Source organism: Babjeviella inositovora (assembly GCF_001661335.1).
Source record: "Babjeviella inositovora NRRL Y-12698 unplaced genomic scaffold BABINscaffold_1, whole genome shotgun sequence".
NCBI lineage: Eukaryota > Fungi > Ascomycota > Pichiomycetes > Serinales > Babjeviella > Babjeviella inositovora.
The window spans coordinates 1,342,787-1,369,325 of NW_017566838.1; the positions used below are offsets into that span (position 1 = coordinate 1,342,787).

Sequence of the window (26,539 nt, forward strand, 5' to 3'; positions counted from 1 at the left end):
CTTGCCAGATTCCGTTTGAGGAAACTCTTCACCCACGTATCGCACAAGACAAACCTGTACGACTTGGAAGAGTGGTTATAGATCATATTTTTTTCTGGCACAAATTGAAAATAATCAAGCAAACTCGGATTCCCAGACGATTTTTCCATCCTGAGGAAATAAAGGGCAGATATAGTGAGTTCCCCGAATCAACACTGAGGCTACAGCTGGAAATCCAGGTTTCAGACATTGTGAAAGCAGAATTGCGTTTTGACCGGGGAAAAGCAGCGTTAGCTTGATGTTAACCAGCACCTAGACATATTTTTCCACCTTAAACTATCGATAATGAAACGGTAGCAAGTTATTTGGATCTGTAGTTGTCATGATTAGTCCCAGGCTATTGGTTGAGTGGATAAAGTCAATTCAGATACACTGAGACTCTTCAACCGACAGACCTTTCAATTTATTATGTACACCTTCAATTAAGCTAGCTTTAGCAACATGGAGCCCCCGAATGGTCTGCATCTGAAGTCTGTGATATTGACAGAACCCATCGGATATCGAATTCTTTGAGCCTCAGTAGCTGTACACAATAGTTTACAGTTTACACTCAAAAAAAATCTATTCTACTCCATACGTTTTCAACCGGAGCCCCCAACTACTGGAAGATACCAGATGGGCAAACATGCTGGGAGGTACAGACGGACGTGGATCCGCGCTGATGCGGAAATCACCGTCACCGAGTACATCTTTTCGTCTCAAGACATCGCAGATGCCCTTCACCATGCCTAGTAAATCCGTACTGTCCTTCTCCGGGAGCTGAAGGGCATAAATCACCTGTCTGATGTCGCTGTATAACAAAAAGATTCCCCGGCAGAACTTGAGCCACGCCACGCCACCACCACTAGAGTCCTTGAACCAGAGAGGGAACAACGCGGCGGCGACTGGGTCACTGACGACAGATTTTGAACCCATATACCGGAGGGGGTATCTGAGCGGGATGAGGGTCACCGCCTCGATCTCTAGAAGTATCTGCACAATGTATCCAAGCACCGCATCAACTTCCCCCATGGTAACACCGATGTGGGGATTGCTGGGTTGGACGTGTTCCATCTCAAGAAACGGCGCAACAACCGTCTTCACAAAGTCCGGGGGTACCAGCAAGTTGAAAAGACGGTGGTCTTCCGGGCCTTTTTTGATGGGATACACGCGAAGTAACGCTGCAATCCGCTCCGAGCGCTCAAGCGGAACCGCTTCGTTGATCTGGTGGTGGTTGGCTAACAAGCCACCAAATTCCTCTCTTTCCTGGGCCAAAATCTGCTTGGCTTCGTTTAGTTTTATAGTGGATCGCACAGAAAACTTTTGACGACTGGTTTCTATGTTGTTTCTGGCTCTTTCTATGGTTTCGCTGAGTCCGTAGACCCGTATCTTTTCCTCGTCCACGAGTTTCTTGAGAAGAGCGACTTTGCGGGCGGAATTCTCCAAGGTGTTTGCTTGAATCATTTCCTCGCCATTTAGTCTGGCGTCGATCTGGCTAATCTGGTCCCACTTAGAGATTTGGACATCGCGGATAAACTGCTGGAGGTTGCCCATCTTCATTATCGCGTCAAACGAGCACGAATCGCGAACGATGGAATAGTTTCGGCCAAAAATGGAATGAGAAGCCTCAGAAGGATCTGAAATGGCATATGGTGAGTCTGGCAACACGTAGAGCCCGTCACTGAGCTGGAAGATGACCGTATTCGGGTCGGTCATCTTTCCAAAGGACTCGCAAGTTCTTACTAATCGATTCAAGTCCAAGTTGAGAGTCAAGACGTTGGCCCAGGCCCCGTGGCGGCGGCCCCAGAGCTTGAAACATACGCCAGAGCGTTTCATCAAACAGGAGAGGCCAGAAAGGTCCATGACCTGGAATTCGGGGTTAATTTCCTGGGGGATGACTTCGCTAATGTATAAGGGTTTGGGTGAGGAGAGGGGGTGGAGGGAGTAGAAGCTGTCAATACCGAGTTTACGAGAATTGAGCAGATGCAACGCCGCTTGGAGGGCGGTGGGATGGGCTCTGGGAAAGTCGAAAATGGCTCTAGAGCCTGAAATGCTTTGGTTGGGGCCGTCTTGAATGGTCAACGGCTCTTCGGTATTTAAGGCGCTAGGTCCGTGGATGCTATTAGAGGTGGGTATAGAGCCAAAACTGGCATGGGTATTACCTGAAACGGCTCTTGGCCCATTCATATCACCAGAGAGGGCTTTTGCCCCATTGGCATTGTCACAGATGGGTCTGGCCTCCTTTGTATCTAAGATGGTTCTAGTTTCCTTTGTGTGATTGGGGATGATTTTATCTTCATTGGTGATATCTGTAGGCCTTAAGGTGTCATCCGAGGTGGTTTTGAGCTCAGAGATTGCTCTGGCTACATCAGAGACGGCATCATCAGGTATCAGTATGGATATATCAGAGGTATCTGGGGCCTTGGGTGTACCACCTGAAACGGACTTGGAGACATCTTCGTAGATCTTTGTGGATTTTTTGGATATAGAGATGTTTGTAGCGGGGTTGGGGATACCCGAGACATTTGTACCATGCAAGATATTTCCCATCTGGTCACCCTTCACGCTCTTTTCCTCTACATTTCCACATCCCCGGGAATCTTCTTCCCCTGTCTCATCCATGGATAGATTCCTGACATATATCGCCCTAAGGTGTCTGATTCGCTTCTATCGGAAATGGAGCCCCATTTCGCCTTGTTAGTATTTTGACGTCGCACTCGGAAGCGTACACATACTCGGCAGCGGAAAGCCGGGGGTTCGGGTTCCGTCATTATAAGACAACGATATACCAATAACAACGTAAGATAGTAAACGGTAAAGCCAAGGTACGTATTATTGCGATTCGGATGTTGCGCTTCTATACAGGACATTGAAATGCATGCGTACACCCCATTCTTGCACTGCCAATCTTACAAAACCGTTGAAAACGCCATACCTGGTCCCACTCATAGGGTTAGTTTAGATAGGATCCTATTACATTTAACGCCCACATTGTACTATCAAGTTACGCTGTACCGACCACACTGCCTGGACTGACCGCTACTTGTAGCAGTGACGTAGCCTCCCAGCACTAACCCTCTTACTCTTCATCGTCTTGGCACCCTGTTGCACCCATAACCACCCGAGTATCCCCCAAGCACACCAACAGCTTGTATGACCACTCACACGTTTTGCCTTGCGCACTTCTGTGAGGCACACGGCCCGTCGACAATCATGTGTACACAGGCGGTCGCGGCGACGGCGGTACGCGACTCACTCCTCCTGCCTAACGCCAACCTCCAGACATGCGCATCCTGTAAGCTCATGCTCCCAGATAACGCGGCAAATATGACCACGGCAGCCGGCTCGCAGAGCTTCCTCTCGCAGCAGTACCCCACACACCCCGCCACGTTTGCGGGACTCAAAAAGGTTGTGATGAAGTCGCTTTCGGCGGAAACCACGACAGATTCACAGCCGCTCATGTTCGGTGACGCCGAGACTGGCTACTCACTTGTGCGCATCTTCCGCGTGCGCGATCCTACCGCACGCGGTGCTGAGCGCAAGTACGCACTCATCTTGAACGCCCGCGGTGCCGCTGAACAGGCGCTCATGAAACTGTGGGATATAGTTGCCGAGAGCTTCAACCAGTTGATCGAGTATTTCCACGACCGCGCGCTAGAACTTGAAAAGGTGAGCGCGGACGAGCACGACGGCGAGATCCACAACGAGCGCTTCCTCCGCCGCTCCGCCGTTAAACCACGATCTCTTGTTGAGTTGATGAAAGATGAGAAATTATTTGTCAAGCTTCACTTGTGGGTCTGTGAGACGCTCAGGGATCTTTAGAGGCTTACCAAAAGGGTGAGCGAATTTCTAGTATTGACATCTAGCGAGTTGAGAAAAGAACCCAGAAAGCAAGGATGTATACGCAATACAATTTTTCCGAATGAATAGCCCAATAATCAAGCACAGGGAATGTGGCATGTCATGGTTGGTCCAACAATTATCTGTATATAATCGTATTTGAAAGAACATACTTTAACATGTATATCTAATTATCTCGGCGTATGTACAAAAATCGCCTAATCAGTTGTCGCCCTTCCACCCGTCCTTCCACCTCTGTTGCCACAAGTTACAGTCAAACTCTTTCTTGCCCAACTTCCTGTTCACTTCGTTATGTGCTTCACACATCCACTTGCCAAACGCCTCCTGAGACTTGACCTGAACCTCGTTTTTCTTGATATAGGCCTGGAAGTCGTCCGCGCAGAACCAGCACGGGTAGATGCGCGAAAAGATGGAGACAAACGTTTTGATGTCCTCCTGCTGGATTGGCGATGGGTTCGCGGGATAGCTGGCGGCGATGGAGTGGAGAAGCGTCCACGAGGAACGCCCGAGGAGCTCAACGTCTGGCGGGCATTGCTTGTCTTCGACGACAGTGACAGGAGCTGTCAGATCTGCTGCAATAACAGCAGGTCTGGCAGCCTTGCCGGGCATGGCCATCTGAAAATCAAGTAGGGTGTTGCACGAGCGGCATCTGAAGGGTTAGTTGCAATCCAGTGTTGGAAGGCTAGTCACTTACGGCTTGCCATCCTTGTAGATGATTCTTCTACCGGTGGGGCCAAACTCGGGCATGCCGGGTGGCACAGATTCGTCCACGGCTGACGGTTTCGGTTCAGAAAGCATAACGATCTATACGAAGCTCCAGTAGGTTGACTGCGCTGCCTTACAAATAAGGTAGGAATCTTTCTAGGTATTTTTCAGTGAAGCTTTTCGGTACACCCGGCGCCGCACATCCACCGGATTAATAAGCGGGCTGAGATCTAACGCCACTGGATCGGGTAAAAAAACTAAGTGGAAAACTTGCTGAAAGGGTTCAGTCGCCTACGTTTACGGCAAAGTACGGATAAATGAGTGGATGTATAAGCTTTCTCCAAAATAATGGCATTATACCATTACCGTTTTCTCCCATAGCGACAAAGGTCCTACCCAATGTCTAGTAAGAAAAAACAATGAAAAGAACTGACATTTGATCTGGGCTTCTTTTTGAATCATTATACCACGGATGAATATAGGTAAAAGGATCTTCGAAAAAGTCAGGAGAGAAAAGAAAAGATGTGATGATTAGAAATGAGATCACACCGAAAGAGAAAATAGAACCGTAGTACCAAAGGGTTTGAGGTGATCTTTTATTGAGACGTATATAATAGATAGGATGAGGTTCGTGGGTTGGTAGCTTTTAGATGTCCTATTGATAGAAGTCTTGAAGAGAAGGGAAAGCTGCAATATTTATATGCCAAAAAGTTTTTCAGCATGGCGCATCCGGGTAACGCTTGGTGGGCACTTCCGTGGCCCGGGTGTAGTTTTCAAGAGGGCTCAAGGTACGCCCACAATGCAAAGAAATGAATAATTAAATACAAGCTGCCCAGTCTCTGTTTAGTTATAAAGATTGATTTTCGAACGTAATGGCTAAGATAAATTATTGAGGTCGTTGACCTGACTTGAGCGAGTACACGATTCTATGCACTGAAACTCCGAGCTTCACATGTTCGGACATGGCATTAACTATAAACATAAAGCGATGGTGTATGTACATGTCAAATATTCATCTCAGTTTAACACGTATACATATTCCAATTTCATAAGTATACGCTCAAGCTTTAGAATTCTCAATAGTGTCTATTCTAAGATTTTGCACGGTCAGGTGTATATCGTCATATATATATATGTACACATGTAAATATATATCACCTTTTCCTGTGTTTAAAACCTGAGAATACCTCAATGTTGCAAGTGCAATATTAAATATCAATCATAATGGGCTCGGAAAATATTCTAAATATAAATAGGGTATCATAATATTATATAGTACAAGTCTAAAATCCCTCCAAACCCAGAAACGCAAAAATACAACGTACAAAACATAAACACACATTCTACAGCACAGGGAATCATTAATGCATCCCCCGCTTCAATTTCAAACTGTCGCGCTTGCGTTGACTCGTCAACTCCCCATCAAACAACACGTCCTCGTCATCCTTCTGGTAGCCAAGCTTGTCCATCAATAACCGAGGGAGCGACTTCTTGCGATGAATCGACTTGGTTCTCTGCAAGGTGCACTCCTCCTGCACCTCGGGAGAAAGCGTCGGACTCAATGGACGGTGCAAGGGATCTACCGCAGGGAGGCCATTTTCGAGGCCTTGCTTCAAACCGGCAGTGTTGGCGGGGGTAATAGGACGAGTACACACCCGCAAACCTTCAACCTTTCTCGGCTGGGTTTCTTCAGTCACGGGTCTTGGGGCAAAAACAGGGGAGGACGCACTAAAGTCGAGCTCCTCTTCCAAACCCAAATCAAACACCTGGTTGCGCGAAAAGACATCTGGTTCGTAGGATCCCGTCAGGTCCATCAGCGACTTTATGGACGCAGGAGGAGTGGCAAAAAACAGCTGTGGAGGAAAGAGCGGATCCTTCAAAAGCCCGTTGAACGAGCTGACCGAGGCCAGCGAGTCGTTCCGGGATCTGCGGAGCGGAGGAGGGCCGCCGATGGACTCGCTCGACCAGTTATTGTGTGCCGTCGCCTGGAGTTTCCCAAAATTGCCCACGTGGAGCCACGAGGAGTTGGAGTGCTGGCGCCCGAGGTTACCGACACCGCTGAAACTGCTGTTACGGCTAAGGGAGTTCAGCCGCAGGAGCGACAAGCTGTGCAACGGGTCGCTCAAGCCGGAAAACCGTGAGGCACTGGAAGAAGGGCCCGGCATCTGGATCATGGTGGAATCCAGACTCTGGCCCGTACAGGTGTCTAACAAGCGTTTGCGGATCAAGGCAAGCAATAACGGCTTGTTCTCAAAGAGCTCCATGATGATGTCTGGAGAATTGGCGCTGGTAAAGTATCCCCGGAACTCCTCGAGCGCATCGCTCTGGTTGTCTGGCGTGGAAGGGATAAGCTGGGCCAAAACGCGCTTGGTGAGGCCGCTGACAAGTCCCGACGGTGGGATTTTACCGTGGAAAGGCGTGGATTGCGGGTCGTTGATGATCTGTTCATAGTCACGCATCAACACCCTGTCAAACTTGGCCGAAAATGTGACTGTGTAGTCAACCACGGAGCAGTTCCGGTCTTGCATCGGAAAGTCTGCTATCAGTGAGGAGACAGATAAGCTGCTGTCGTTGCGTAAGAGTGGGGGCATGCATCTGGACTCCTCAAAGGCAGGGGTTCCGGGAACCCCCGAGTTTCCAACAGGGTTAGCGGAGAAATAATCGTGGCTATTCTTTTGTAAAAACTTTTTTGACACGGGGAAGTACGATTCATTGGGAGTGGCAGCCCCGGTGTAGTCATCACCAAACGAGAACTGGGCCTGTCCTGTCTGGTCGATCGGAGTCATGGGTCTGCTGAGTGACAAGTGATTGCTAGGACCTACGTGCAAGTCAGAAAACTTGCGTTTGAACGAGGAAATTACCGGCGACTCGATCAGGATGTTCGAACCTTTGCGGTACGCGGCCGAAATCGGAAGCGGCGGGTTTAAGGTAGGGTGTGGTGTCATGGAATCGAATGGGTTGTTGTTGAGCACCTGACGGAGGGGGACTGAGTGTATATAGAGGGGATAAGCTGCTTTGGCGAGGCGATATGTATCACGAGAGACTGAAAGAGGTACTTGGAGAGGTTTTGTGTTCAAGGAAAGAGCGTGGTGGGATATTTTTTTGGCAATCTTTAGGGAAGTATCTGGAGAATACAGGTGGTTGGATATATATATTTCTGCGATAAAGTGATTCACTTCGCTCGCTCGACGTTTTGCTGAGATTTGCCCTCGCGGATCGTATTTCAGTGGAGTCTTGAGCCAGCTGTGTACAGGGTTGCTGTGATACCGTCCAATATGCACGCTGTATGCACAAGGACGCGTTTGGAAAGCGGCAGGTCTGCCGACGCGTCACATTCGCTGGCTAAGGGAGTCTTGCCGTGCGTAACAATGCATCAATATATGTATGACACGCAGTGTCAGTCATTTTGGGGCAAGAACACAGACAAGTCCCAGCCCCACGGATACAAAGTGGCTCTACGACAAACTTTGATCGTTGAAATGCGGGGGGTGGATGCAATCAGCCATAGACTTCTACCGGGTTACATGGACAAAGCTGGCTAGATGTGCTTGCTAAACTTTCTATGGAAGACCATCCAAGAAATAACTCAGAGAGTTTTATATGCGGATCGCTGGTATCTTCGGGCCTCGTACGATTTGTTCCAGGAGCTCCAGATTTGTTGCGTAGCATGGCATATTATCTCCTCACGAGAGCACTAATGGAATGGGGTACGATTATGCATGTATTGGAACAAACTGTCGCCTAATATGCCGTGCTGAGCCTCAACTGGATACACGCGAAACTAAAACCTAGCCGAAGCGAAATAATAGTAAGAATGTTCTTCCCGATTAATCGCAAAAATACCACTCTTGAGCCTCAAAACTGCCCAAATCATATGTACTTTCTCACTGTCGATCGCAAGATGTAACTTGCATAATGTGCGCTCCTTTGCATGGTATTGGATACGTTTAAAGTCCCAGAATGGATATTTTGCCAGCTATATCGATAGCTTCATGGATGGAAATAGCAATATTGTAGCAATCCAAGCGCCTGGCGAGGTTATATAGCGCAACCCTGGCTAGGCCTTCTGGGTTGAATAGCTATAGTTAGCCTATATAGATGAACAGAACAGTTAACAAGACCGGGGAAAAAGTGAGCGGTAGAATCACGTGGATATTGATCCCGTGAAGCCCTATTCATTGTTTTCCACCTGATATCGTATTCACTGGTGATCCATACCCTAAAGACTTTGCTCGACGCCTAGGATTTGAACCAAATCCTGAGGAGCATGCATGTTTTGCCAAGCTTGGTCGACCACGATATCTGACTAGCCCCAAGTCAAAGTCTGAATTTTGTTCCTAATGCGCCTGTCACAAGATCTTGATAAGGTACCCCTGTTCAAACCCCGTACTTGTAAGCCGTTCAACTATGTCTAGTAAGAGTTACGAACAAACTGGACACTATCCGGAGTGGTCTAGGGTGACAGGGGTTTAGATTTGCTTACTGCTGGATAACGTATTCCGGCCCTAACCCGGTGATTTTATTAGCGCAAGGGGTGTGCAAGGGGCTTGGTGCGTCTCAGTAATGAGGCATGACGCGTAAAAGATAGTGACGTTGCATCATGCAGGTCACACTTTATCCCGAAAGGGTAATATTCAACCCCCCCCCCCCCCCCTGGTAGCCATCCTTATCTATCTCAAGCAGTCCTGCAACAGCCAGTTCCGTTGGGTCAAACTCTATCACAAAATTGAAATAATTACCTAAAACGGTTAAAATCGAATATTAAGTATTTCATGAGAGATCAACCATCGATGTCTTGTGCTGGAACTTGAAATTACATGCAGCCTAAATGGGTTGTGGGGAACGGTACCAAATGGGCCACTTATAGCCTGTTGGCCTGAGTCTCTGATGAAACGGCAAACTGAAATCTTTCAAGGTTCAGATTTTAGATTCGTGACAGCATTTCAGTGGTTTGCAGGCTGATTACCTCGTCCACAATGTGACCCAGTAGAGAAGCAGGCTCATAGTTAACGGGTTATTTTTGCCCGCACCGAATAGATCATACCGGAGAGGGTTGCATATGTATAGACGTTTGACGTTAACTATATGACTACCGGACAGTTTCGCGGAAAGACCACGAAGTATGGCTGAATTTGTAAAGTCCAAGAATTACGAGCTACGTATATTGGCGAGTCATGGCCCATAAGCGTAGAAAGAGAAGAGAAATCGATGAATGTAATATATATATAAGGAAGCAGTTCCAGAGGATTGATAACCAAGCCCCAACCCCACAGTCTCTATATCTACCTATAATTTTGGTTTTGTGGATTCCTGTTATTTTTTATATGACTAGCTTCAGCAAGCACTGCCAATTACAGAGTTAGGGCGCTGCCAGGAACCCATTGAACTGGCTTCACATCGGGGGGGGGGGGGGGGTAGTTCTAAAGTAGCTATCTGGGCAGTTTGGTATTATATTTTCGTTCATACATCGTGTATACATGTGGAGCTTCTTCCGTATAAAGCTGGAGTGTTTTCTGTGTACATGTGGAATGTCTTGTGCAGGCCACCAGGGAGTCAGGTAATTGAATGTGTTGGGTATGTATACCCCACAAAAATCGAGACTAACAAAAGCTTCCCCGCTTTAGTGTCATGCACGGTGTACGGCTTTTCGGAGTTTCTACCATGTGGGCTGACTTCCCGATCAAGAGTACAGGATTTTGACGGGGGTACAGACATCCGAACTGTATCCGAACGACATCCGCAATGGCCAGATTTGTTGTCAAACTCCAACCATAAGATCCCTCGGATAGCACAGTGTGAGAAGCAATCTCGTACGAACGCCAGTGAAGTAGATTTCAGCAGAGAGGGATATGAAATCCATTAGAAGCTTGTATGGCGTTACTATAACAGGCGATTATTCATACGGTTCATAACAAGCTAGCGTAAGTAGATTCTTCCCTAATCAAGCTCCCAGATGGGGAGAAAAAGTACTGACCAGGAGGGGGCATCCCGGTCTAAGAGAAGTGATCCGCTCGAGCGAGTCAAAGGTTATATATACCTAAACTGTAGAAACTCAAACCCAGATGTGATATATCGGATGGTTGGGGCTAGACCTGAATCAGTCGGCCAAAAAACTTTATCGTATACTCGTGGCATTTGCTTTTAAAGTCGGAACAGTACCCACTAAGGTTTCGAAGTGGGAGCTAGGTTTCATACTGAATTACGAGCCCTTCACATTTAAAGTTGAGATCTGCTATCACGGAAAATTGGAGCCCGGATTATTGGTACTTTTTTTTGGAAAGAATGATCACCCGGCTGCTACATAAATATTACAGGTGCGGTCATGTTTACACGAGATAACCAATACTGATGCGGCTGTGCCACTGGGAAATCTAGCTAGAGTTAGAATTGCTGTTTGCGGAAAATAGGCCAAGCTAGGATAGGTCATGTGAACCAGGCGCAGATATACTCGATGCGACAAGAAGGATAAATGATCCCCCGCGGGGTAGTGACTTAATGTACGTGTCTATGACCTTAGAGTTAGAAAGCGGGGGCTATGATTGATCATGAACTTGGCAAAGTCTCTGACTGATATTTGCTCAAATTTTAAAATCTGTGATATTCCGCACTAAAATTAGCTATGCTTCGGGCTTTACCGGAATAGACTGCCTCCAGAAATAGTGGAGACCAGAGTTTATCCTGACTTTTAAAAATAAAGCTAACCAGATATGGATGATGCTGGATGTAGAGGAGATACTAAATGAAACGGGAAATCTTCGATACGCGAGGGCTCCCCTTTCACGCAACAATTTTAGTCCACCTATGGGCGGTAAAGTGCGGGGAAACATGGGGGCCTACACGCTGTTTTCCAAGATTGCTCCGAACACCCTCAATACTGGACTAATTGAGACTCAGAATAGGAGTAGCCTAATAGAGATTCCTCTAGAGATGGATAATACAGTCCAAGGCGAAATAAATGGCCAGTTCCAGACTGAGACGTGGGTCACCGAGTATCCTGGCGGCAGTTGCATATTCTAGACCAGCCTAATACATTTTCCATAGCGGTGCCTGTGCGCATTCTATCATGCAGCAAGACTTGCATTGGCCAGTATGCAGGGTGAATTGGGTGACTTGAACTTCTGGGCTATGACAGTCATGGTTTGGACTAGGAGGTGTAGTCCATAAAAAGCGGACATAAATAGCAGTGGCTTCCTTCGGAAGGTATGAACCCCCCAGTTCCCAGCTTTTCATTAACACGCTTACAAAGCCCACTACCACAAAAATTCAACATGCCCGAACGCTACTCACCAGATATCGAGAAGAACTTCCACTCCATCTCCCAAGAGGATTCCAGTGCGAGTATCAATGAGGCCAATCGTGACGAACTCCCAAGAATCGGTCGCTGCACAACCTCCGATGACGGCGAGTGGTTGTACTTGGGTGATCAGCGCTTCAGACGCGACGAGATCCAAACTGCGTTTGGTGGTACCTTGAATACCGGGTTGCGTGCCGCCCCGTCTAGAAAGTTTGCCAATGTGGCTCCTATGGGGCTTGCTGCATTCAGTATTCCAACAATGTGTATGGCGTTTGTGAACTTGGGCGCCACTGGTGGCACCAACATCAGTGCCTTGATCGGGGCTGCTTTCTTCCTCGCTGGTATGGTGGAAATTCTTGCTGGGATGTGGGAGGTTGTTATGGAAAACACCTTTGGGGCGACTGTTTTCACAATTTATGGTGCATTCTGGTTGAGTTACGGGTCGATCCTTTGCGACTCCTTTGGCATTATCGCGTCGTACAAGTCCGCAGCTGAGTTTGACAAGATGATGGGGTCTTTCTGTGCCGTATGGGCGCTTTTCTCCTTCTTGGCCTTCTTGTGCACTCTTAAGACCACCGTTTCCTTCTGCGGTCAGTTCCTCTTCATTACCTTGATGTTTATTGTCTTTACCGTGGTGCAGTTTACCCAATCCCCGGGCTGGACAAAGACTGCTGGGGTCATCGGTCTCATCACCTCCCTTTTCGGGTTTTATAATATGTTTGCGGGTATGGTTGATACTGCAAACAGCTATATTTTGCTCAGGCCAATCTTCATGCCGGGTGCCGAAGTTCCTCGTGCCCACTAAGCGAATGAATCTGGGATTTGGATTTGACTATAAGCTGGCCTTGTACGTCTTCCACTGCCAAGGTGTTTAATTTGTTATAAGATTACAGTACTGTTTTAAATTTATGTTAGCAGTAGCAAAGGATTGTACCATATCTTTGTTTTAGATGTTGCAAAGAAGCTTGTGCTATTAAACTTGCCACAGAAGTAGGACGGAAAATTTAAAGTGCAGTCCACTAAACCTTTGCCATTTTAAAGCTATCTAGACATATGCATTGAAAGTTGAACTACCGATGAAAATTCATACCCCTTTTCTCCATTGTATACCTTTATAGACCGCTCTTTTTATTTACTATTTACTCAATTTTTCGGTTCACTATAAGATTTTCACAATTCCCTGTACATTTCAACATTCTAGAACCTATATAAAATTTTCTGATTTTCACCCCAAAGTTCATAATCTTTGATTCCCAGCCTCAATTGCACCTACTCTTAAATATCTAAATATTTCCAAATATTCGAACTTTATCAAATACCTCAGCATATCAAGCCCTCTCAGATTGTGCTCTCTCAGATTGTGCCCTGACGGTTCCTACAACCCCATCATTTATCCTGACATTCTCGACTAGAACAACTCCTCTGCCAACACCTTCTTCTCCTTATCCCCAAACTGCGCGTACCACGCCGAAAACCCACCTAAGTCTGTGGCTGCGCACTCTCGGAAGAACTGCACCAAAACTTCTTTCAACGATCCATCACTCTCTCTCCCCTCATCCTCCGCGTACTCCTTCAACTTCTCCAAGTTCGGCACGCCTTCATCAACATCCTCCCAGTCGTCTCCATCCTCCTCGGCATAGTCCAGTGGATCTGGCTGCTGGCTCTGAAAAGCCAACTCGCCTAACAACAACGTCAAGATCTTGAACGCCGCGCTCACCCGGGTGTACTGGGTCGGCATTGCGGCAGCCATCGACCGCGTGATGATCAAATCGCCGCTGTATGGCAAAATCTCACCGTTAACCTGCAACTGGACCACCCGTTCGTCGTGGAGGGCGTAGATTTTGCCCAAGGCTAGCACGTTCTGGCGGATTTTAGCATACCCCCTGGTAACTTCGAATGCCAGAAACCAGATCGGAAGAATCAACTCAAGCCCGTTTCGGCCGTCCTCCGTGAAGGTGCTCAAAAAGTCGATTGCCTCCTTTGGCGACATCAACACCAAATGACAGAAAACGGTGACCAAGTTTTCGATCGTGACGAGCTCGCGCGCGCATACTAGGCGACGCGCCGCGGCTGCAAGAACCTGCTGGAGGTACGGCCCGAGATGCGCCGAGTATTTCTCCACAAGCACCACCACGAGCGAGCCCGCGTCCATCGCCGCGCTGTCGGACATCTCCGGCGAGAGGAATCGCTCGACGATGCGGAGCACGACGTCCATCTCGGACGCCTGCACAAGCGCCGTCGCGTTCTCGAGGAACGCTATGAACGCCTCCGCCGCGACCTGGAGGATCTGATCGTCCAGCGGGCGAAGGAGGATGTGGGTGAGAACAGGAAAGACATACTCGAAGACGGAGGCGGGAACACCATCTGCGGGTGCATGCGCGATAAACTGCCCGAGGAGCTCAAGGTTAAGGCTGAGTGTGGGAGTGTACGGGATCTCATCCAATGTGGGGTCACTGCCGACGAGGCGGCTAGCGTCGCCGCTGTCAGTCAGGGCATGGTTAACTGCTTGCACCAAACCTGGCAAACCCCTTTCGCAGTACGCTACGTACGTCGCGACATCCCCTGAAACCTGCTCCAAAAGCGCCTCCAACGACTCCTTCGCGTCAATCATCACCTGCACATTTCCCGGGTCGCGCTGTGCGATGGCAAAGATCAAGTCCATCACCTCGGGCTTTGCAGCACGCGCGTCTGCTGCAATCGCGAGCGTCAATGCTTCCAACAACACACCATTAGTATCGTCTTCAGCATCTTCTAGAAGCCCGGTTATGATGCGTACAATCGGCGCTTGCGCGGACGCAGGCAACACGGCACCGTCGTCCTCGAGCACCAGCGCGAAGGCGTTAAGGCTAACGATCGCCGCTGCCTGGACCAACTCATCGCCCACCTCCGCACGTGCGAGCACTGTCGCGAGTGCTTTCGTGGCAAACGACGCTACACCCAACTGTGGTGCGAACTTGTGCAAGAAGCGCGGCAACGCGGCGATGGCTGCGCTTGTGACAAGTGGGTGGAAACCCGCATCTAAATGACCGGCAATCCCATCGTAGAGCGTGGCTAACGGGACCAGCTCGTGGGCTAGGTCTGCATCCTCGTTTGCAAAGAGCCCTTCGAGTACGAAGAGGTTCGCCTCTTGGACCATCCACACGGGCACATGCGCGACCGCTGGCGCGGGATTCGCGAGCGCGATGTGGAACATCTGTGCCGCGTCTGCTGCGTTGAGTTCGCTCACGTACTCATTAATTGCATCGCGCAGGTCAAAGCGTGCACTCAAACCGGCTCGGTCCGTGACAAACTCATTGACGTCCGCCTCGTAGCGCACCTGTGCCTCGTTTGGGTAGAGCGAGAGCTGAATCAATACATCATATAGGACGGGAATGTTTTCAGGGGAGAAGTGGAGGTGGTGGATGGAGCCGATGAACTGGATGGCCTCGCAAACGACAGAGGCGAGAGCTGAGACGTCGGCGTGGCCATCCGCGAGCACAACCGCACGCACGTACGGGCCTGCAAGTTCTGCCAAGTCACGCAAGGTAAACTGCTGCGAATGGACAAGCCCGTCCGCTGGGTAGAGCCGTTTGAAGTTGTTCACCACGATGTAGAGGATTTTATAGAGCTCCGCGCGCAACAAAAGGTCGTGCGTGTCGGCATCCGTAGATGCAATTAGGACATTCGCAAGTTGCACGATCTGTGGCACGTGGAGCTCGACCGCGCGCTTGCGCTCGGGTGTGGCCTGTGCGTCGCCGCCGGTTAACTGCCGGAGCGCGACTTTGTACAACTTGGCTACTTGCACCTTGATCTCAACAGCAGTGTCGGACGTCAACAACTCCATGGTGTGCTGGATAACGGCTGCGCCCACACCGCCCTCGAAGAACTGCTCCTCCGTCACCAAGTCATCGAACAAGTCGTGCAACACGGTGACAGCGCCGAGCATGGCGCGCGGGTCCGCACGCGCGGCGACCTGTGCGTAGAGCGCGTCAAGCAATTCGGGCCACTCGTCTGGGTAGTCCACCACTGCGACCTGTACGATCGCATACGCGGCGCCGCTGCGGATTTTGGAGTCCGTGTCAGCGGTGCTTGCGAGGAGCGCCGCGCGGATACGCTGTTTCGCGTCCTGTGCCACCGGCGGGCCCACGAACGACTCGAAGCCCAATGACCAGTACTGAGGCACGAGCTGCTTTAAGTGGAGGAGTGCTGCCTGGCGCACATGCACCGGCAACGCGTGGTCTGCTGCGAGCTGTGAGAGCGCTAGTGCGGTTGCTGACGGGTCCAGGCGCGTGAGCCCTTGAAGCGCCTGCTCCGCTTGCTGCCGGAGCTCATTATCAGCCGACGTCTGGTGGCCGATGATCTGGAGAAGGGTAGATTCCATGGTTACTTCTGTAGACCTGGTGTGCGGAGAATTGGTGGGCAAATCAAGATCAGATCAGGTTAAGTAGAAAAAAGTCGAGAGACGCGTCGCACGTGATGAAAGCGAGTTAAATACAAGTTGAAATTTAGTTCTACATTTTCGCGCATGCATCACGTGATCATGAATATCCCGACATAGCCTTTAAGATAAGCGTCTGAGGTGAGGGTCATGTTTCCAACCAGACAATCCATTACAATCCATTACAATCCATTACAATCCACATCATGTCATCTGAAGGCGCCTCTCAGGGTGAACAGATTTTGGAAGCAGCCCGCCGTAACAACGTGGAGCTTCTTGAAGAACTTCGCGCTTCAATCCAGGAACCGGCGGCTATTGCCACGCTTATCAACGAATCCAGGGATATCATGGGCAACACCGCGCTTCACCTAGCTGCCCATAACGGAAATTTCGAAGTTTTAGATACGATACTCGACCAGGAGGGTGTGGAGGTTGACCCGGTGAACAACTTGGACAAGGAGACGCCGTTGCATTTGGCCGTCAAATACAGCTTTGAGGAGCCAGAACACGGCACGTATATTATCGAAACGTTGATCGATGCTGGGGCTGATAGTAGGATCAAGAACAATGGTGGGATGCAGCCGATTGACTTGGTCAGAGGCGACAATGAGGCCTTACGGGATATCTTAGAGAGTGCCGAGTATGCCCATGACGCTGGAATCGCTCAGGAAGGGATCGAGGAGGCTGGGTCAGGGTCTGAGTCTGATGATGAGTAGATAGGGTGACTGACATTTCCATAGCATTTTCGCAGCAATTATGTAAAATAGATATCCAAGGCTACTGTGTAACTCCGGGATGATTATGTGAAATCCAGGTCCCAAAAGGCTTATGTAGATTAGTTAACAATTGGGGTAGGCAGATGGAGGTTTTAGCAATGGAACACATTGCCCCAGTGACACAAAAACTTTTACAGGCAATTATATAGCGATTGACAGATATAGGCTTATCACGATAATTTGCGATAGATATTACGCCATCCATGAATGGATAATACAATATGGCTTATTCCCCACACGCCCTTATGAAACTTAGCAAAGTTTAAGCTTGACTAGTAATGGTACTTGCAGGTGCTCCGTCCTACGGTGAGGCTATAGAATGGGAAACGCAGATAGCGTATCAACCTCTGTAATAGGTCTAAAGACTGGCTGACTGCCTCCGCATATCTAGCTCATATATAATGATCAATTATTCTACTCAACCATCTCATTACATTTATATATATACTACATTGACAGTTTTTCGTTGGATCCAGTCGAGGTGCCGTTAGGGCATAGAATTTATACCAACTTGCGATCATAATGCACATATACTGGAAAACTCCGACTCAAATTTACAAACTCACAAAGGTTCTATAACCATGTCAAAGGGGTAAATATAATTACTCCATCGTTCCACCTAGGCGAGCCCCTCGGTGCCGCAACATGCTGTGCGGCACACGCACCCATCCTGAACCAAAAATGTCGAAAAACACCAGATGATAGAAGGTGCAGCATTTAACACAAACCCTCCCCCCCATAGTTCCCCACCACTCAAGCGATACAAGCATGTCGCAAGCACAGATCCAGCAACCGCACCACCAACAGCAGCCCAACAAGAATGTGGACGCTCTCAGTCAGGGTGTCGAAGACTTGTACCTCGAGTCCTATGCGTTCACCACCGCCGCCGGAATCGTTGGTTCTGTCGATAGTATGTCATAAGAAACTCTACATTTTCCGCTCGTACTAACACCCCTTTAGGAAAGGTTTTTGTCTTACTACGCGACGGCCGCAACTTGTTCGGGATCTTGAGAACCTTCGACCAATACGGTATGTATTTTCTCGTCCCTGGCAGACTCTTTACTAACAAACACAGCCAATTTGGTCCTCCAGGACACCATAGAGCGCATCTACTTGCCAAACAACCGCTATGCCGAGGCCGACCGTGGGGTTTTCTTAATCAGAGGCGAAAATGTCGTCATGTTGGGCGAGTTGGACATCGACAAGGAGGACACTGCGATCGAGGAGATGGTACAGATGCCATTTAATGAAGCAGACAAAGAGTGGGAGGCGCTTAACGCCGAGAGAATCAAGTTGGAGACGCAGAGAGCCAAAAAGTTGTTGAAGGTTTCTGGGTTGACCAGTGACTTTGTCAAGTCCGATTTGTATTAGCGGGGTAATGGTTACGTGTATATTTTTGTTTGTATAGTTGAACTATGCTACGCATTGGGTTGTATGTAATAGGACTTTTAGGATAAAATTTTGCTTAGCGGTTAGCTGCTAATTCAGAGCATTACTTCAATCTACTTGTACTTGACACCGGTTAGAATCACAAGTTTAAAATAAACACCAGAGGGGGCTTGGCAGGGATAGGCCATGCCGATACCTACAACTTGGCAGCACCTATCAATTCCTTCGTCTTGCGGTCGGATGCAGCAAACGCATCGTTGACGTATCTCAACTTCCTCAATTCGTTTCTGCTGAACTGGTTCAAGTGGGACTCATCCGGACCATCAGCGATTCTCAAAGTTCTGGAGTGCATCCACATTCTGGCCAACGGGGTGTCCTGAGAAACACCCTCAGCACCAAAGACCTGGATACACCAGTCGACAATCTTGATAACCTCTCTTGGGGCCACAATCTTGGCCATGGCAATGTCCCTCTGGGCGTGCTTAGCGACACCGTAGTGATCGATTGCATGAGCGGCGTTCAACACCAACATACGGCACTGTTCCAACGTTATCTTGTGTTCCCCGAAGGCGTATCTCCAGGTCTCCGAGTTGCTGAGATAATCGCCCGCAATTTTTCTGTTCGAAGCTCGGTGGTAGGCGTGAAGCAATGCCTGCTCGCCCAAACCAATCACTCGCATGCAGTGATGGATGCGACCTGGCCCCAAACGACTCTGGATAATTTCGAAACCCTGGCCGACCGACCCTAAAACCGCGTTTTCCACCGGCACAACATAGTTGTCAAAGACAATCTCGCAGTGTCCGTGAGGAGCGTCGTCCATCCCAAACACTTGTAACGGACGGATAACTTTGGCGCGGCCAGAGGCAAGTGCTCTGGCAACGTCCAACACAAGCACTGAGTGCTTCGTGTACTGGGCTGGACCTTGGAGGTCCCCCTGGGCGGTCTGGCACATGGTCAACCAGACGGCGGCTCTTGGGTCGCCTGCACCGGACGCAAACCACTTGACACCGTTGAGCACAAAGTTGTCGCCCTTTCTGACAGCGGAGCAGCAGATATTCAACGCATTAGAGGAGGAGGTTCCCTTTTCGGTCATGAGAAACGCAGATCTGATTTTCCCCTCAAGCAACGGCTTCAAGTATTTTTCCTTGTGGTACACAGATCCGTATTTCACGAGCAATTCCGTGTTTCCTGTGTCTGGTGCGGCGGTGTTGGTAGCTTCTGGTCCCGTGTGGCTACGACCCAATTGTTGAGCCATCAAACCGTACTCCAAGTTGGTGAAACCGGCACCATACTCCTCGTAGTTGTTGCACAAGAACAAGTTCCACAAGCCCAACTTCTGGGCCTTAGCCTTCAACTCCTCGATGATTGGAGGAATGACCGACCATCTGGTTGCTGGGTCGGTCGAAAGCTGCCCGAGATATACCTCGTCGGCTGGGATGCACTCGGTCTCTACAAAGTGCTTTACCTTCTTAATGGTCTCCAACCCGCGAGGGGAGATCTTATCGAGGAAGGCTAATGGGATCTGGAGGTCTTCGGATGGCATGATAGGGATTATTACTAATTAATAGTGAATGGGGCTCAAAAAAGCGGAGGTTGAGAAAGAGCAAGGAGGACAAAGGTTATATATGTAGACGGAATGAAACACTGAGCGGAGGCGCATCTCCCCGCGATGTCCGCAGATTTCGCGGGGAAGTGAAACTTAGGCCGAGGTCCGCTCCGAAGTACATTCGCGCTTTTTCCCCTCCGCAGGGTGTCCAAAGGTATCAGGCAGTGGAGAATTTAGAGTTGTCGGGGGTTGTAGTGTAACTGTTTTCCGAAAGTTGCAGTGGGGGTTCGGGCTTGGATCCTGGGGACGGAAATCCGAGGTATTCACCTGTCGGCCTAAGGTAGCGTGAGATGGTTCCAGGGATATACCTGGTTTCTCACTCCGAGCATGAACAATGAGAAAAAAAAGATGAAATAGCTCATAATTCGAGTTGAAACCGATAGTTAGAGCATACCATGTATGGTTTAGAGGATTGCCTATGCTAGAATATACGATAAGCTCACATTATTACCAGCACTGGTTTAGGCATGCCGTTGTAGTGACCTACCAATATTGACACAATTGTATGTGAAATATACTTTTGTATAACACTCTTTGTCTCCTTGCTTTATTTATCGAGGCACAGCTCTCTAAGTATATATGCAAAACCAAGACACGTCGTAAATGAATCCACTACAAGCAAATGCATCCACCTACAATTACAATAAAATGATAATATGGTACATACAAGGCTTAGACCTCCGGAGTTGACTCCTCAGTCGGAGCACCGCTAAGTTCATCCAGTGCCTCAATCTTCTGCTTCTTTCTGTTCTCCTTTCTAACAATACCCCTTCCCACCGCGGTAATCCCCTCCTTAGGGAAAACTCTGGTGGCCCACAAGAGATACCCTCCGAAGCCCCTCATGGACATGACCGGATGGATCCTCCCAGGGATGGTCTGGTACGGCCTGACCCTGGTTTCGAAAATGGTCGGGGCCAAGACACGCAAGTCCTTCGCCATGACATGCTGCGTCTGCACCAAGGTTTCCTTGAACTGACTGTAGAAGACCATAGGTCTGGAACCCCCCACCTTCTCGAGCACCTTCTCCACCAAGGAAGGCATGTGCAAGGTGGTGGCAACGATCAAGGCGTCAAAGTTACCCGATTCAACCAAATTGATTGCGTGGTTGACATCTGTAGCCCTTCTCTTGCGTCTATAGTACTGCTGTCTCTTGGAGCCTGTCATGCCGTCAATAATGTCCTGGGGAAAGTCCGTCCAGCCGATCTTTTCTTCCTCTGGATCGAAAAACTGCAACCAGTTGATAGGCTTGACCACAGAATCGATCAATTCGTCGGAATAGTTGGAATGCGCCATCACAGAGTGGTTAGGGTGCTCGTTCTCGTGGGCCACCACAATCATCCCCTCACCCCGCATTCTCTCCATCATCGCGTACAACACCACACCACCGGTCTCATCCACCAAGAGGTACTTTCCGCCTTGTCTGACATTCGCCAAGTTCATCATCATCCCCAAGGATTCCTCGCTCATGTCCAAGACCCTCGACGGGTCTTTCTGGTAGTAGAACTGCAAAACCTGCGACGGACCAGCATAATCAATGGTGAACCGTCTCAAGTACTTTTGTTGCTTTCTCTTGAGATACTTTTCCTGCGAAAACACTGTCTTCTTGTCGAACGCGTCGTGACTGGCAATGATCTTTTCGATGATCTGCTTGCCCACGCCGGCCCCGCCGGTCTCCTTCAACTCCTCGATTTCCGCGGTCGTCATTTTCTGGATCTTTGTCCCGATATTGATGATCTGCTGGTTGTTTTCGCTGCTGGCGAGATTTCTGATCAACTCATCCGTCGCGTTGTCGTACTCCGCGTCCTCTGGCTCGTCGTGGGTCTGGAGCAACGCGCCAATTGGCTTGACCTTGTTGTCTTCCAAAATCTCAAACGATTGCCCAAACGGATACCCCACGACCTCGTCACTGCAAAACGTTCCGAACTTGCCCAAATTGACCAACTTGCCCTGCCCAAGCACCACCATCTTGGTGAGCTCGGATGGAAGACGCACCACCACACATTGGCCACGCGTGATGAGCTGGGTGGGTTTGTCAAACACAGCCTCCTTAGGCTCTTGGTAGGTGTATTCAGACATGTGACTAACGATATACTCCAGATCCCGCCCTCTGCTTGACTGCTCCCCCATGACTTTATGCTGAAAAATTATCGATAGTGTGCGGCGCACCCAATTTTCCACCTCCGTGCAGGACACCTTCCGGGTAACTGATGAGGTGGATATTTTTTTTTCACTCCTGCATGAAGTGTATGCGAAATTTTCACAGCTATAATAATATTGATAGGTGACCCTTTCTAAGTTTTCTAGCCATTCACAGCATCAACTATGGGTAGACGTCAACAAAACAAGCAGGGTATGCCACCCTCCTTCGAGGAGATGGAGGCCAGAAAGGAAAAGAAGGACAACAAGAGAAAGAGGTCCGCGTCTGTGTCGGAAAAGCCAGCCAAGAAGGCGTACGAACCGAAGGGCAAGAAGGGCAAGAAGCAGGCGCCTGTTGTTTCCGACGAGGAGGAGATGCCAGCCGACCTTCCAGAGGTTGATTTAGAGGAGTTGGCCTCTGCCAAGAAGGCGCTTTTCGACGATTCTGAGGAGGAAGAGGAGGGTGACGAGTTCTATGATTCCGACGAGGAGGGCCGCGAGAAGCCTATCTGGTCTGATGACGAAGACATTGAGACCCTTAACGTTGCCAATATGGAGGCTTTGTCTCGCAAATTGGACGAGGAGGAGGAGTTGGAAGCCGAAGAGGCCGAAGAGGAGTTGGTGGAGGGTGCTGTCCAGCCAAAGGCCATTGTGCTCCCAACGGCGGAAGAGGAGGAGGCGATGGAGGGCCATCCCCAGGATGTCACCATGACCAGAACCAGAATGATGGAAATCACCAAGGTGTTGGAAGATTTCAAGACTTTGGCCGAAGATGGCAAGTCCAGAACCGAATACGTTAACCGTTTGATCAAGGACATTTGTTCGTACTTCGGGTACACGCCATTCTTGGCCGAAAAGTTGTTCAACTTGTTCTCTCCTTCGGAAGCGATGGAGTTCTTCGAAGCCAACGAAATCTCGAGACCCACCACCATCAGAACCAACACCTTGCATTCCCGTCGTCGTGACTTGGCGCAGACCTTGGTCAACAGAGGTGTCAACTTGCAGCCAATCGGGACCTGGACCAAGGTTGGTTTGCAGATTTTCGACTCCCAGGTCCCGGTGGGTGCCACCCCGGAGTACCTCGCCGGTCACTACATCCTCCAGGCCGCGTCCTCTTTCCTCCCAGTGATGGCCTTGCAGCCACAGGAGAACGAGCGTATCTTGGATATGGCTGCGGCGCCGGGCGGTAAGACCACCTACATCTCGGCAATGATGAAGAACACCGGCTGTGTGTTTGCCAACGATGCCAACAAGGCCAGAACCAAGTCCTTGATCGCCAACATCCATAGATTGGGCTGCAGAAACACCATCGTGTGTAACTACGATGCCCGTGAGTTCCCGAAGGTTATCGGTGGCTTTGACAGAGTATTGTTGGACGCTCCGTGTTCCGGTACCGGTGTCATTGGGAAGGACGAGTCGGTCAAGGTCTCCAGAACTGAGAAGGACTTTATCCAAATTCCGCACTTGCAGAAGCAGTTATTGTTGTCCGCCATTGATTCCGTCGATGCCAACTCCGCCACCGGTGGGATCATCGTGTACTCCACCTGTTCCGTTGCGGTTGAGGAGAATGAGTCTGTAGTGGAGTACGCCTTGAGGAAAAGACCGAATGTCAGATTGGTCGACACCGGCTTGGCAATCGGTAAGGAGGGGTTCACCTCCTACAGAGGTAAGCACTTCAGTCCTAAGTTGAGCTTGACCAGAAGATACTATCCACATACCTACAACGTTGACGGTTTCTACGTCGCCAAGTTTAAGAAGATTGCATCCTCCCCACATGATGTCTCCAAGGCTGGTGCGAAGGAGAAGGAGCACGCCGCCAGATCCGAGCAGGATGACACCATCATCAACGACGATTTCGCTGAGTTCGACGCCGACCAGGATAAGGAGCTCATCCAGCAGACCGTCAACCGTAACATGAAGAAGAGAGGTGTTAATCCGAACGCCAGAAAGGCCGACAAGGTGATCAAAGAGGAAGAGGCTCCAAAGGAGTAGTTCATTTGCTATTTAGTCTGTACAATATATTTTCGCAAACAAAGGAGAGTACTGATAGCACTCCGAGGGTGTCTCTAAACATCGTAGCGACTGAAAACACTGGATTCCGCCATTGCTAGACCTTAATTTTTTTTTATCCCCTTTCTAGGCCCTTTTTCAGTATACAATAAATGCCATATGAAAACGTCGCTCGATATTCACATGGTATACGATCGGTCATGCACCTTTTGTGCGTGGCTTTTATTTTTTTCAACGCTCTCCACAAACAAAACTTATCACACCCAATCATCATGGTGGAACCTCTCTGCTTGAGCCAGGGCTCTCCATCTCCAGATCCGCAGTCCACCTCTATCCCATGGAAGAAACTTCTCTACCTCAGACAACCATACCCGGACAACTACACTGACACGTCGTTTCTCTCGCAGTTGAAGCGCAACCTGACGGTGGAGCCATACTACCATCTCAAGGTGATCCACGACTTTTCGCTCCAGCTCTCGCACTGGAACTGTCTCTCGGTGGTTGCGGTCATCTTCTACGGCTTCTACACCTATGACTGGAGCCCGCTCCGGGTGTTTATCCCCGTGAGCGTGTTGAGCATCGTCACCGCCACGACGTGTCTCGGGTATCAGGCGGTGTTCCGCTACCTCAAACCGACGGTGATAATCATCTTCATCACCTTGGTGTTGTCGCCAGTGTTGAAATCTTTAACAAAGTCTACGTCTTCCGACTCCATTTGGGCGCTCTCCGTTTTTCTCAACATTGTCAACCTCATTTCCCACGACTACTTCTCCAATCCCTACTACATTGCCGATTCACCCGACTCTGCCTCCCCCAAGCCCTCCAAGCTCATGACCACGTTTTCCACCAACGTGCTCATCGCAAACTCCATTTTATTGGCCTCCCGACTCCGCTCGTCTCTTGCGGTGTTCTTTTTCATCACCATCAGTATCCAAGTGAACGGTCTATTCCGTGCCTTTGACCTCTTTGTCATCAAGGGCCAGGGTACCGCCTCTGGCAGGTTCCGTAACGTGGAAACGGGTCGGGTTAACCGCAAGGGCGTGTTCCATTGGACGGCTCTAACTTTTACCGTGACTGCCCTCTCGCGCGCGATATTCCTCATGTGTGGACCGTTGATCATGACACACTGGATTTTGGCCAATATGGCCATCATCATCGGCGGGCCGTCGCTCTTCCTCTACTTCCAGCGGTTCAAGAACGAGATCCAGGGCCCGTGGGACCCCGCCAAGCCCATTCTTCTGAAAGGGAAGTAAATGAGGTTGTATGCATTCCATTGACATTTATTCTTAGACATATTATATACTCAAACGTACAAAATGAGTGTCCCATCAGGCCTCTGTAGCAAGCCCAGAGCAATTCAGGTCGTGGGAATACCAGCATGAGTCGTTGGATTCCTCCGGGGTTTGACCTGCCTAGTTCAATTCAATAGTAGCTATTTGACATCTAAGTCTCCGAAAGCTAGGTTTATTTTCATGACGGAACGCCAGGAACCATCATCTACGAAGCCAGCGGTGACGTACCAGGACAAGCTCTGGACGCAGATTGACATCTTGGACGATGTCAAGGAGTTGTCGAAGCAGATGAATGACAACAGCGGCACGTTCAGCTTCAAGGGCAATCCAGAGTTCAACAAGTCGCTTGACGCCCTCTCGCAGGCCCAGCGAAAACTCTTGGATACCATGACAAAGAACGCTGACACGTTACTTGCAAAACCCGACGACGACGCCATATGGGAGATTCAAGACTTGGAGGCGATCAAGAGGAAGTTGTTCAACTATGGCATCAATAGCCAGTACCAACTGGATATCAAGGGATGCGTGGATGACATCAGGAACAACCTCACAGAGGTGAACAAGTCGATCGAGAAGATTGACCAGACGTCCAGGGACATCTGGAACGAGATGGAATAAGGTATGTGATTTGTGATGAAGACCAAAAGCTGTGGGTTACAGCCGATCAAAACTACCAACTACAAGCTGTCTGGACATCACGACCGAAAAAAATGGTATTTATATCATTACGTGGCCTACAGGTTTTACACGGGGCTGTCTAAACAGTGTCCCTGGACCATGGCTCTACCATGGTGGATTTCAGTGGGGTGTTCTGTTGGGGACAATTCGCCTTGAAGGATACTATAGAGACACCTTCTAGGATTCCTGACTCTGACTAAACTCGAGGTGTAATAATTGGGAATTCATATTTGCGATAAAATCCTTCATATTTAATCAGTTAGGAATTGAGAATCTGGCAGTGGCTATCACCACCGTTTATATCTACATTTAAATATAAAACAAGATGGAATATAACCATATCAGATACGTATGTGT

The 26,539-nt window shown here is 49.3% G+C and overlaps 15 protein-coding genes across 15 annotated transcripts; 9 read left to right on the plus strand and 6 right to left on the minus strand.

Moving 5' to 3' along the window:
- Nucleotides 1-374: 374 nt before the first annotated feature.
- Nucleotides 375-2,905, minus strand: BABINDRAFT_76071 (uncharacterized protein). Its single transcript, XM_019132648.1, has one exon. It carries the CDS (start codon nucleotides 2,638-2,640, stop codon nucleotides 601-603), a length of 2,040 nt encoding a protein of 679 aa, XP_018988075.1. The 5' UTR covers nucleotides 2,641-2,905; the 3' UTR covers nucleotides 375-600.
- Nucleotides 2,906-3,171: 266 nt separating this feature from the next.
- BABINDRAFT_5669 (uncharacterized protein) lies at nucleotides 3,172-3,840 on the plus strand (the record flags this gene model as incomplete). Its single annotated transcript, XM_019132261.1, has 1 exon — nucleotides 3,172-3,840. One exon carries the CDS (start codon nucleotides 3,172-3,174, stop codon nucleotides 3,838-3,840), a length of 669 nt encoding a protein of 222 aa, XP_018988076.1.
- Nucleotides 3,841-4,080: 240 nt separating this feature from the next.
- On the minus strand, nucleotides 4,081-4,626 carry ERV1 (flavin-linked sulfhydryl oxidase; the record flags this gene model as incomplete). Its single annotated transcript, XM_019130701.1, has 2 exons — nucleotides 4,081-4,528; nucleotides 4,574-4,626. 2 exons carry the CDS (start codon nucleotides 4,624-4,626, stop codon nucleotides 4,081-4,083), a joined length of 501 nt encoding a protein of 166 aa, XP_018988077.1.
- A 1,213-nt stretch (nucleotides 4,627-5,839) lies between these two features.
- BABINDRAFT_159266 (uncharacterized protein) lies at nucleotides 5,840-7,752 on the minus strand. The gene has a single exon (XM_019127556.1). The coding sequence runs from the start codon at nucleotides 7,527-7,529 to the stop codon at nucleotides 5,946-5,948; it is 1,584 nt and encodes a 527-aa protein (XP_018988078.1). The 5' UTR covers nucleotides 7,530-7,752; the 3' UTR covers nucleotides 5,840-5,945.
- A 1,900-nt stretch (nucleotides 7,753-9,652) lies between these two features.
- BABINDRAFT_76128 (uncharacterized protein) lies at nucleotides 9,653-10,026 on the plus strand. The gene has a single exon (XM_019132649.1). The coding sequence runs from the start codon at nucleotides 9,759-9,761 to the stop codon at nucleotides 9,945-9,947; it is 189 nt and encodes a 62-aa protein (XP_018988079.1). The 5' UTR covers nucleotides 9,653-9,758; the 3' UTR covers nucleotides 9,948-10,026.
- BABINDRAFT_159267 (uncharacterized protein) lies at nucleotides 9,998-10,553 on the plus strand. Its single transcript, XM_019127557.1, has one exon. It carries the CDS (start codon nucleotides 10,106-10,108, stop codon nucleotides 10,445-10,447), a length of 342 nt encoding a protein of 113 aa, XP_018988080.1. The 5' UTR covers nucleotides 9,998-10,105; the 3' UTR covers nucleotides 10,448-10,553.
- Nucleotides 10,554-11,767: 1,214 nt separating this feature from the next.
- Nucleotides 11,768-12,801, plus strand: BABINDRAFT_159268 (acetate uptake transporter family protein). The gene has a single exon (XM_019127558.1). It carries the CDS (start codon nucleotides 11,853-11,855, stop codon nucleotides 12,681-12,683), a length of 831 nt encoding a protein of 276 aa, XP_018988081.1. The 5' UTR covers nucleotides 11,768-11,852; the 3' UTR covers nucleotides 12,684-12,801.
- A 229-nt stretch (nucleotides 12,802-13,030) lies between these two features.
- On the minus strand, nucleotides 13,031-16,290 carry BABINDRAFT_159269 (uncharacterized protein). Its single transcript, XM_019127559.1, has one exon. It carries the CDS (start codon nucleotides 16,236-16,238, stop codon nucleotides 13,287-13,289), a length of 2,952 nt encoding a protein of 983 aa, XP_018988082.1. The 5' UTR covers nucleotides 16,239-16,290; the 3' UTR covers nucleotides 13,031-13,286.
- Nucleotides 16,291-16,329: 39 nt separating this feature from the next.
- On the plus strand, nucleotides 16,330-17,267 carry BABINDRAFT_159270 (uncharacterized protein). The gene has a single exon (XM_019127560.1). The coding sequence runs from the start codon at nucleotides 16,502-16,504 to the stop codon at nucleotides 17,009-17,011; it is 510 nt and encodes a 169-aa protein (XP_018988083.1). The 5' UTR covers nucleotides 16,330-16,501; the 3' UTR covers nucleotides 17,012-17,267.
- Nucleotides 17,268-17,839: 572 nt separating this feature from the next.
- BABINDRAFT_164496 (uncharacterized protein) lies at nucleotides 17,840-18,442 on the plus strand (the record flags this gene model as incomplete). Its single annotated transcript, XM_019130261.1, has 3 exons — nucleotides 17,840-17,981; nucleotides 18,032-18,100; nucleotides 18,147-18,442. 3 exons carry the CDS (start codon nucleotides 17,840-17,842, stop codon nucleotides 18,440-18,442), a joined length of 507 nt encoding a protein of 168 aa, XP_018988084.1.
- A 214-nt stretch (nucleotides 18,443-18,656) lies between these two features.
- Nucleotides 18,657-20,003, minus strand: BABINDRAFT_5675 (uncharacterized protein; the record flags this gene model as incomplete). The annotated part of the gene is made up of 1 exon (XM_019132263.1): nucleotides 18,657-20,003. One exon carries the CDS (start codon nucleotides 20,001-20,003, stop codon nucleotides 18,657-18,659), a length of 1,347 nt encoding a protein of 448 aa, XP_018988085.1.
- Nucleotides 20,004-20,599: 596 nt separating this feature from the next.
- On the minus strand, nucleotides 20,600-22,170 carry BABINDRAFT_159271 (tRNA 1-methyladenosine methyltransferase subunit). Its single transcript, XM_019127561.1, has one exon. The coding sequence runs from the start codon at nucleotides 22,140-22,142 to the stop codon at nucleotides 20,739-20,741; it is 1,404 nt and encodes a 467-aa protein (XP_018988086.1). The 5' UTR covers nucleotides 22,143-22,170; the 3' UTR covers nucleotides 20,600-20,738.
- Nucleotides 22,171-22,400: 230 nt separating this feature from the next.
- On the plus strand, nucleotides 22,401-24,369 carry BABINDRAFT_159272 (rRNA (cytosine-C5-)-methyltransferase). Its single transcript, XM_019127562.1, has one exon. The coding sequence runs from the start codon at nucleotides 22,419-22,421 to the stop codon at nucleotides 24,192-24,194; it is 1,776 nt and encodes a 591-aa protein (XP_018988087.1). The 5' UTR covers nucleotides 22,401-22,418; the 3' UTR covers nucleotides 24,195-24,369.
- A 113-nt stretch (nucleotides 24,370-24,482) lies between these two features.
- On the plus strand, nucleotides 24,483-25,540 carry GPI2 (phosphatidylinositol N-acetylglucosaminyltransferase; the record flags this gene model as incomplete). The annotated part of the gene is made up of 1 exon (XM_019127563.1): nucleotides 24,483-25,540. A coding segment is annotated over one exon (983 nt), but the record flags the coding sequence as incomplete, so codon positions are not given.
- A 123-nt stretch (nucleotides 25,541-25,663) lies between these two features.
- BABINDRAFT_159274 (uncharacterized protein) lies at nucleotides 25,664-26,514 on the plus strand. Its single transcript, XM_019127564.1, has one exon. It carries the CDS (start codon nucleotides 25,685-25,687, stop codon nucleotides 26,120-26,122), a length of 438 nt encoding a protein of 145 aa, XP_018988089.1. The 5' UTR covers nucleotides 25,664-25,684; the 3' UTR covers nucleotides 26,123-26,514.
- The last annotated feature ends 25 nt before the right edge of the window (nucleotides 26,515-26,539 follow it).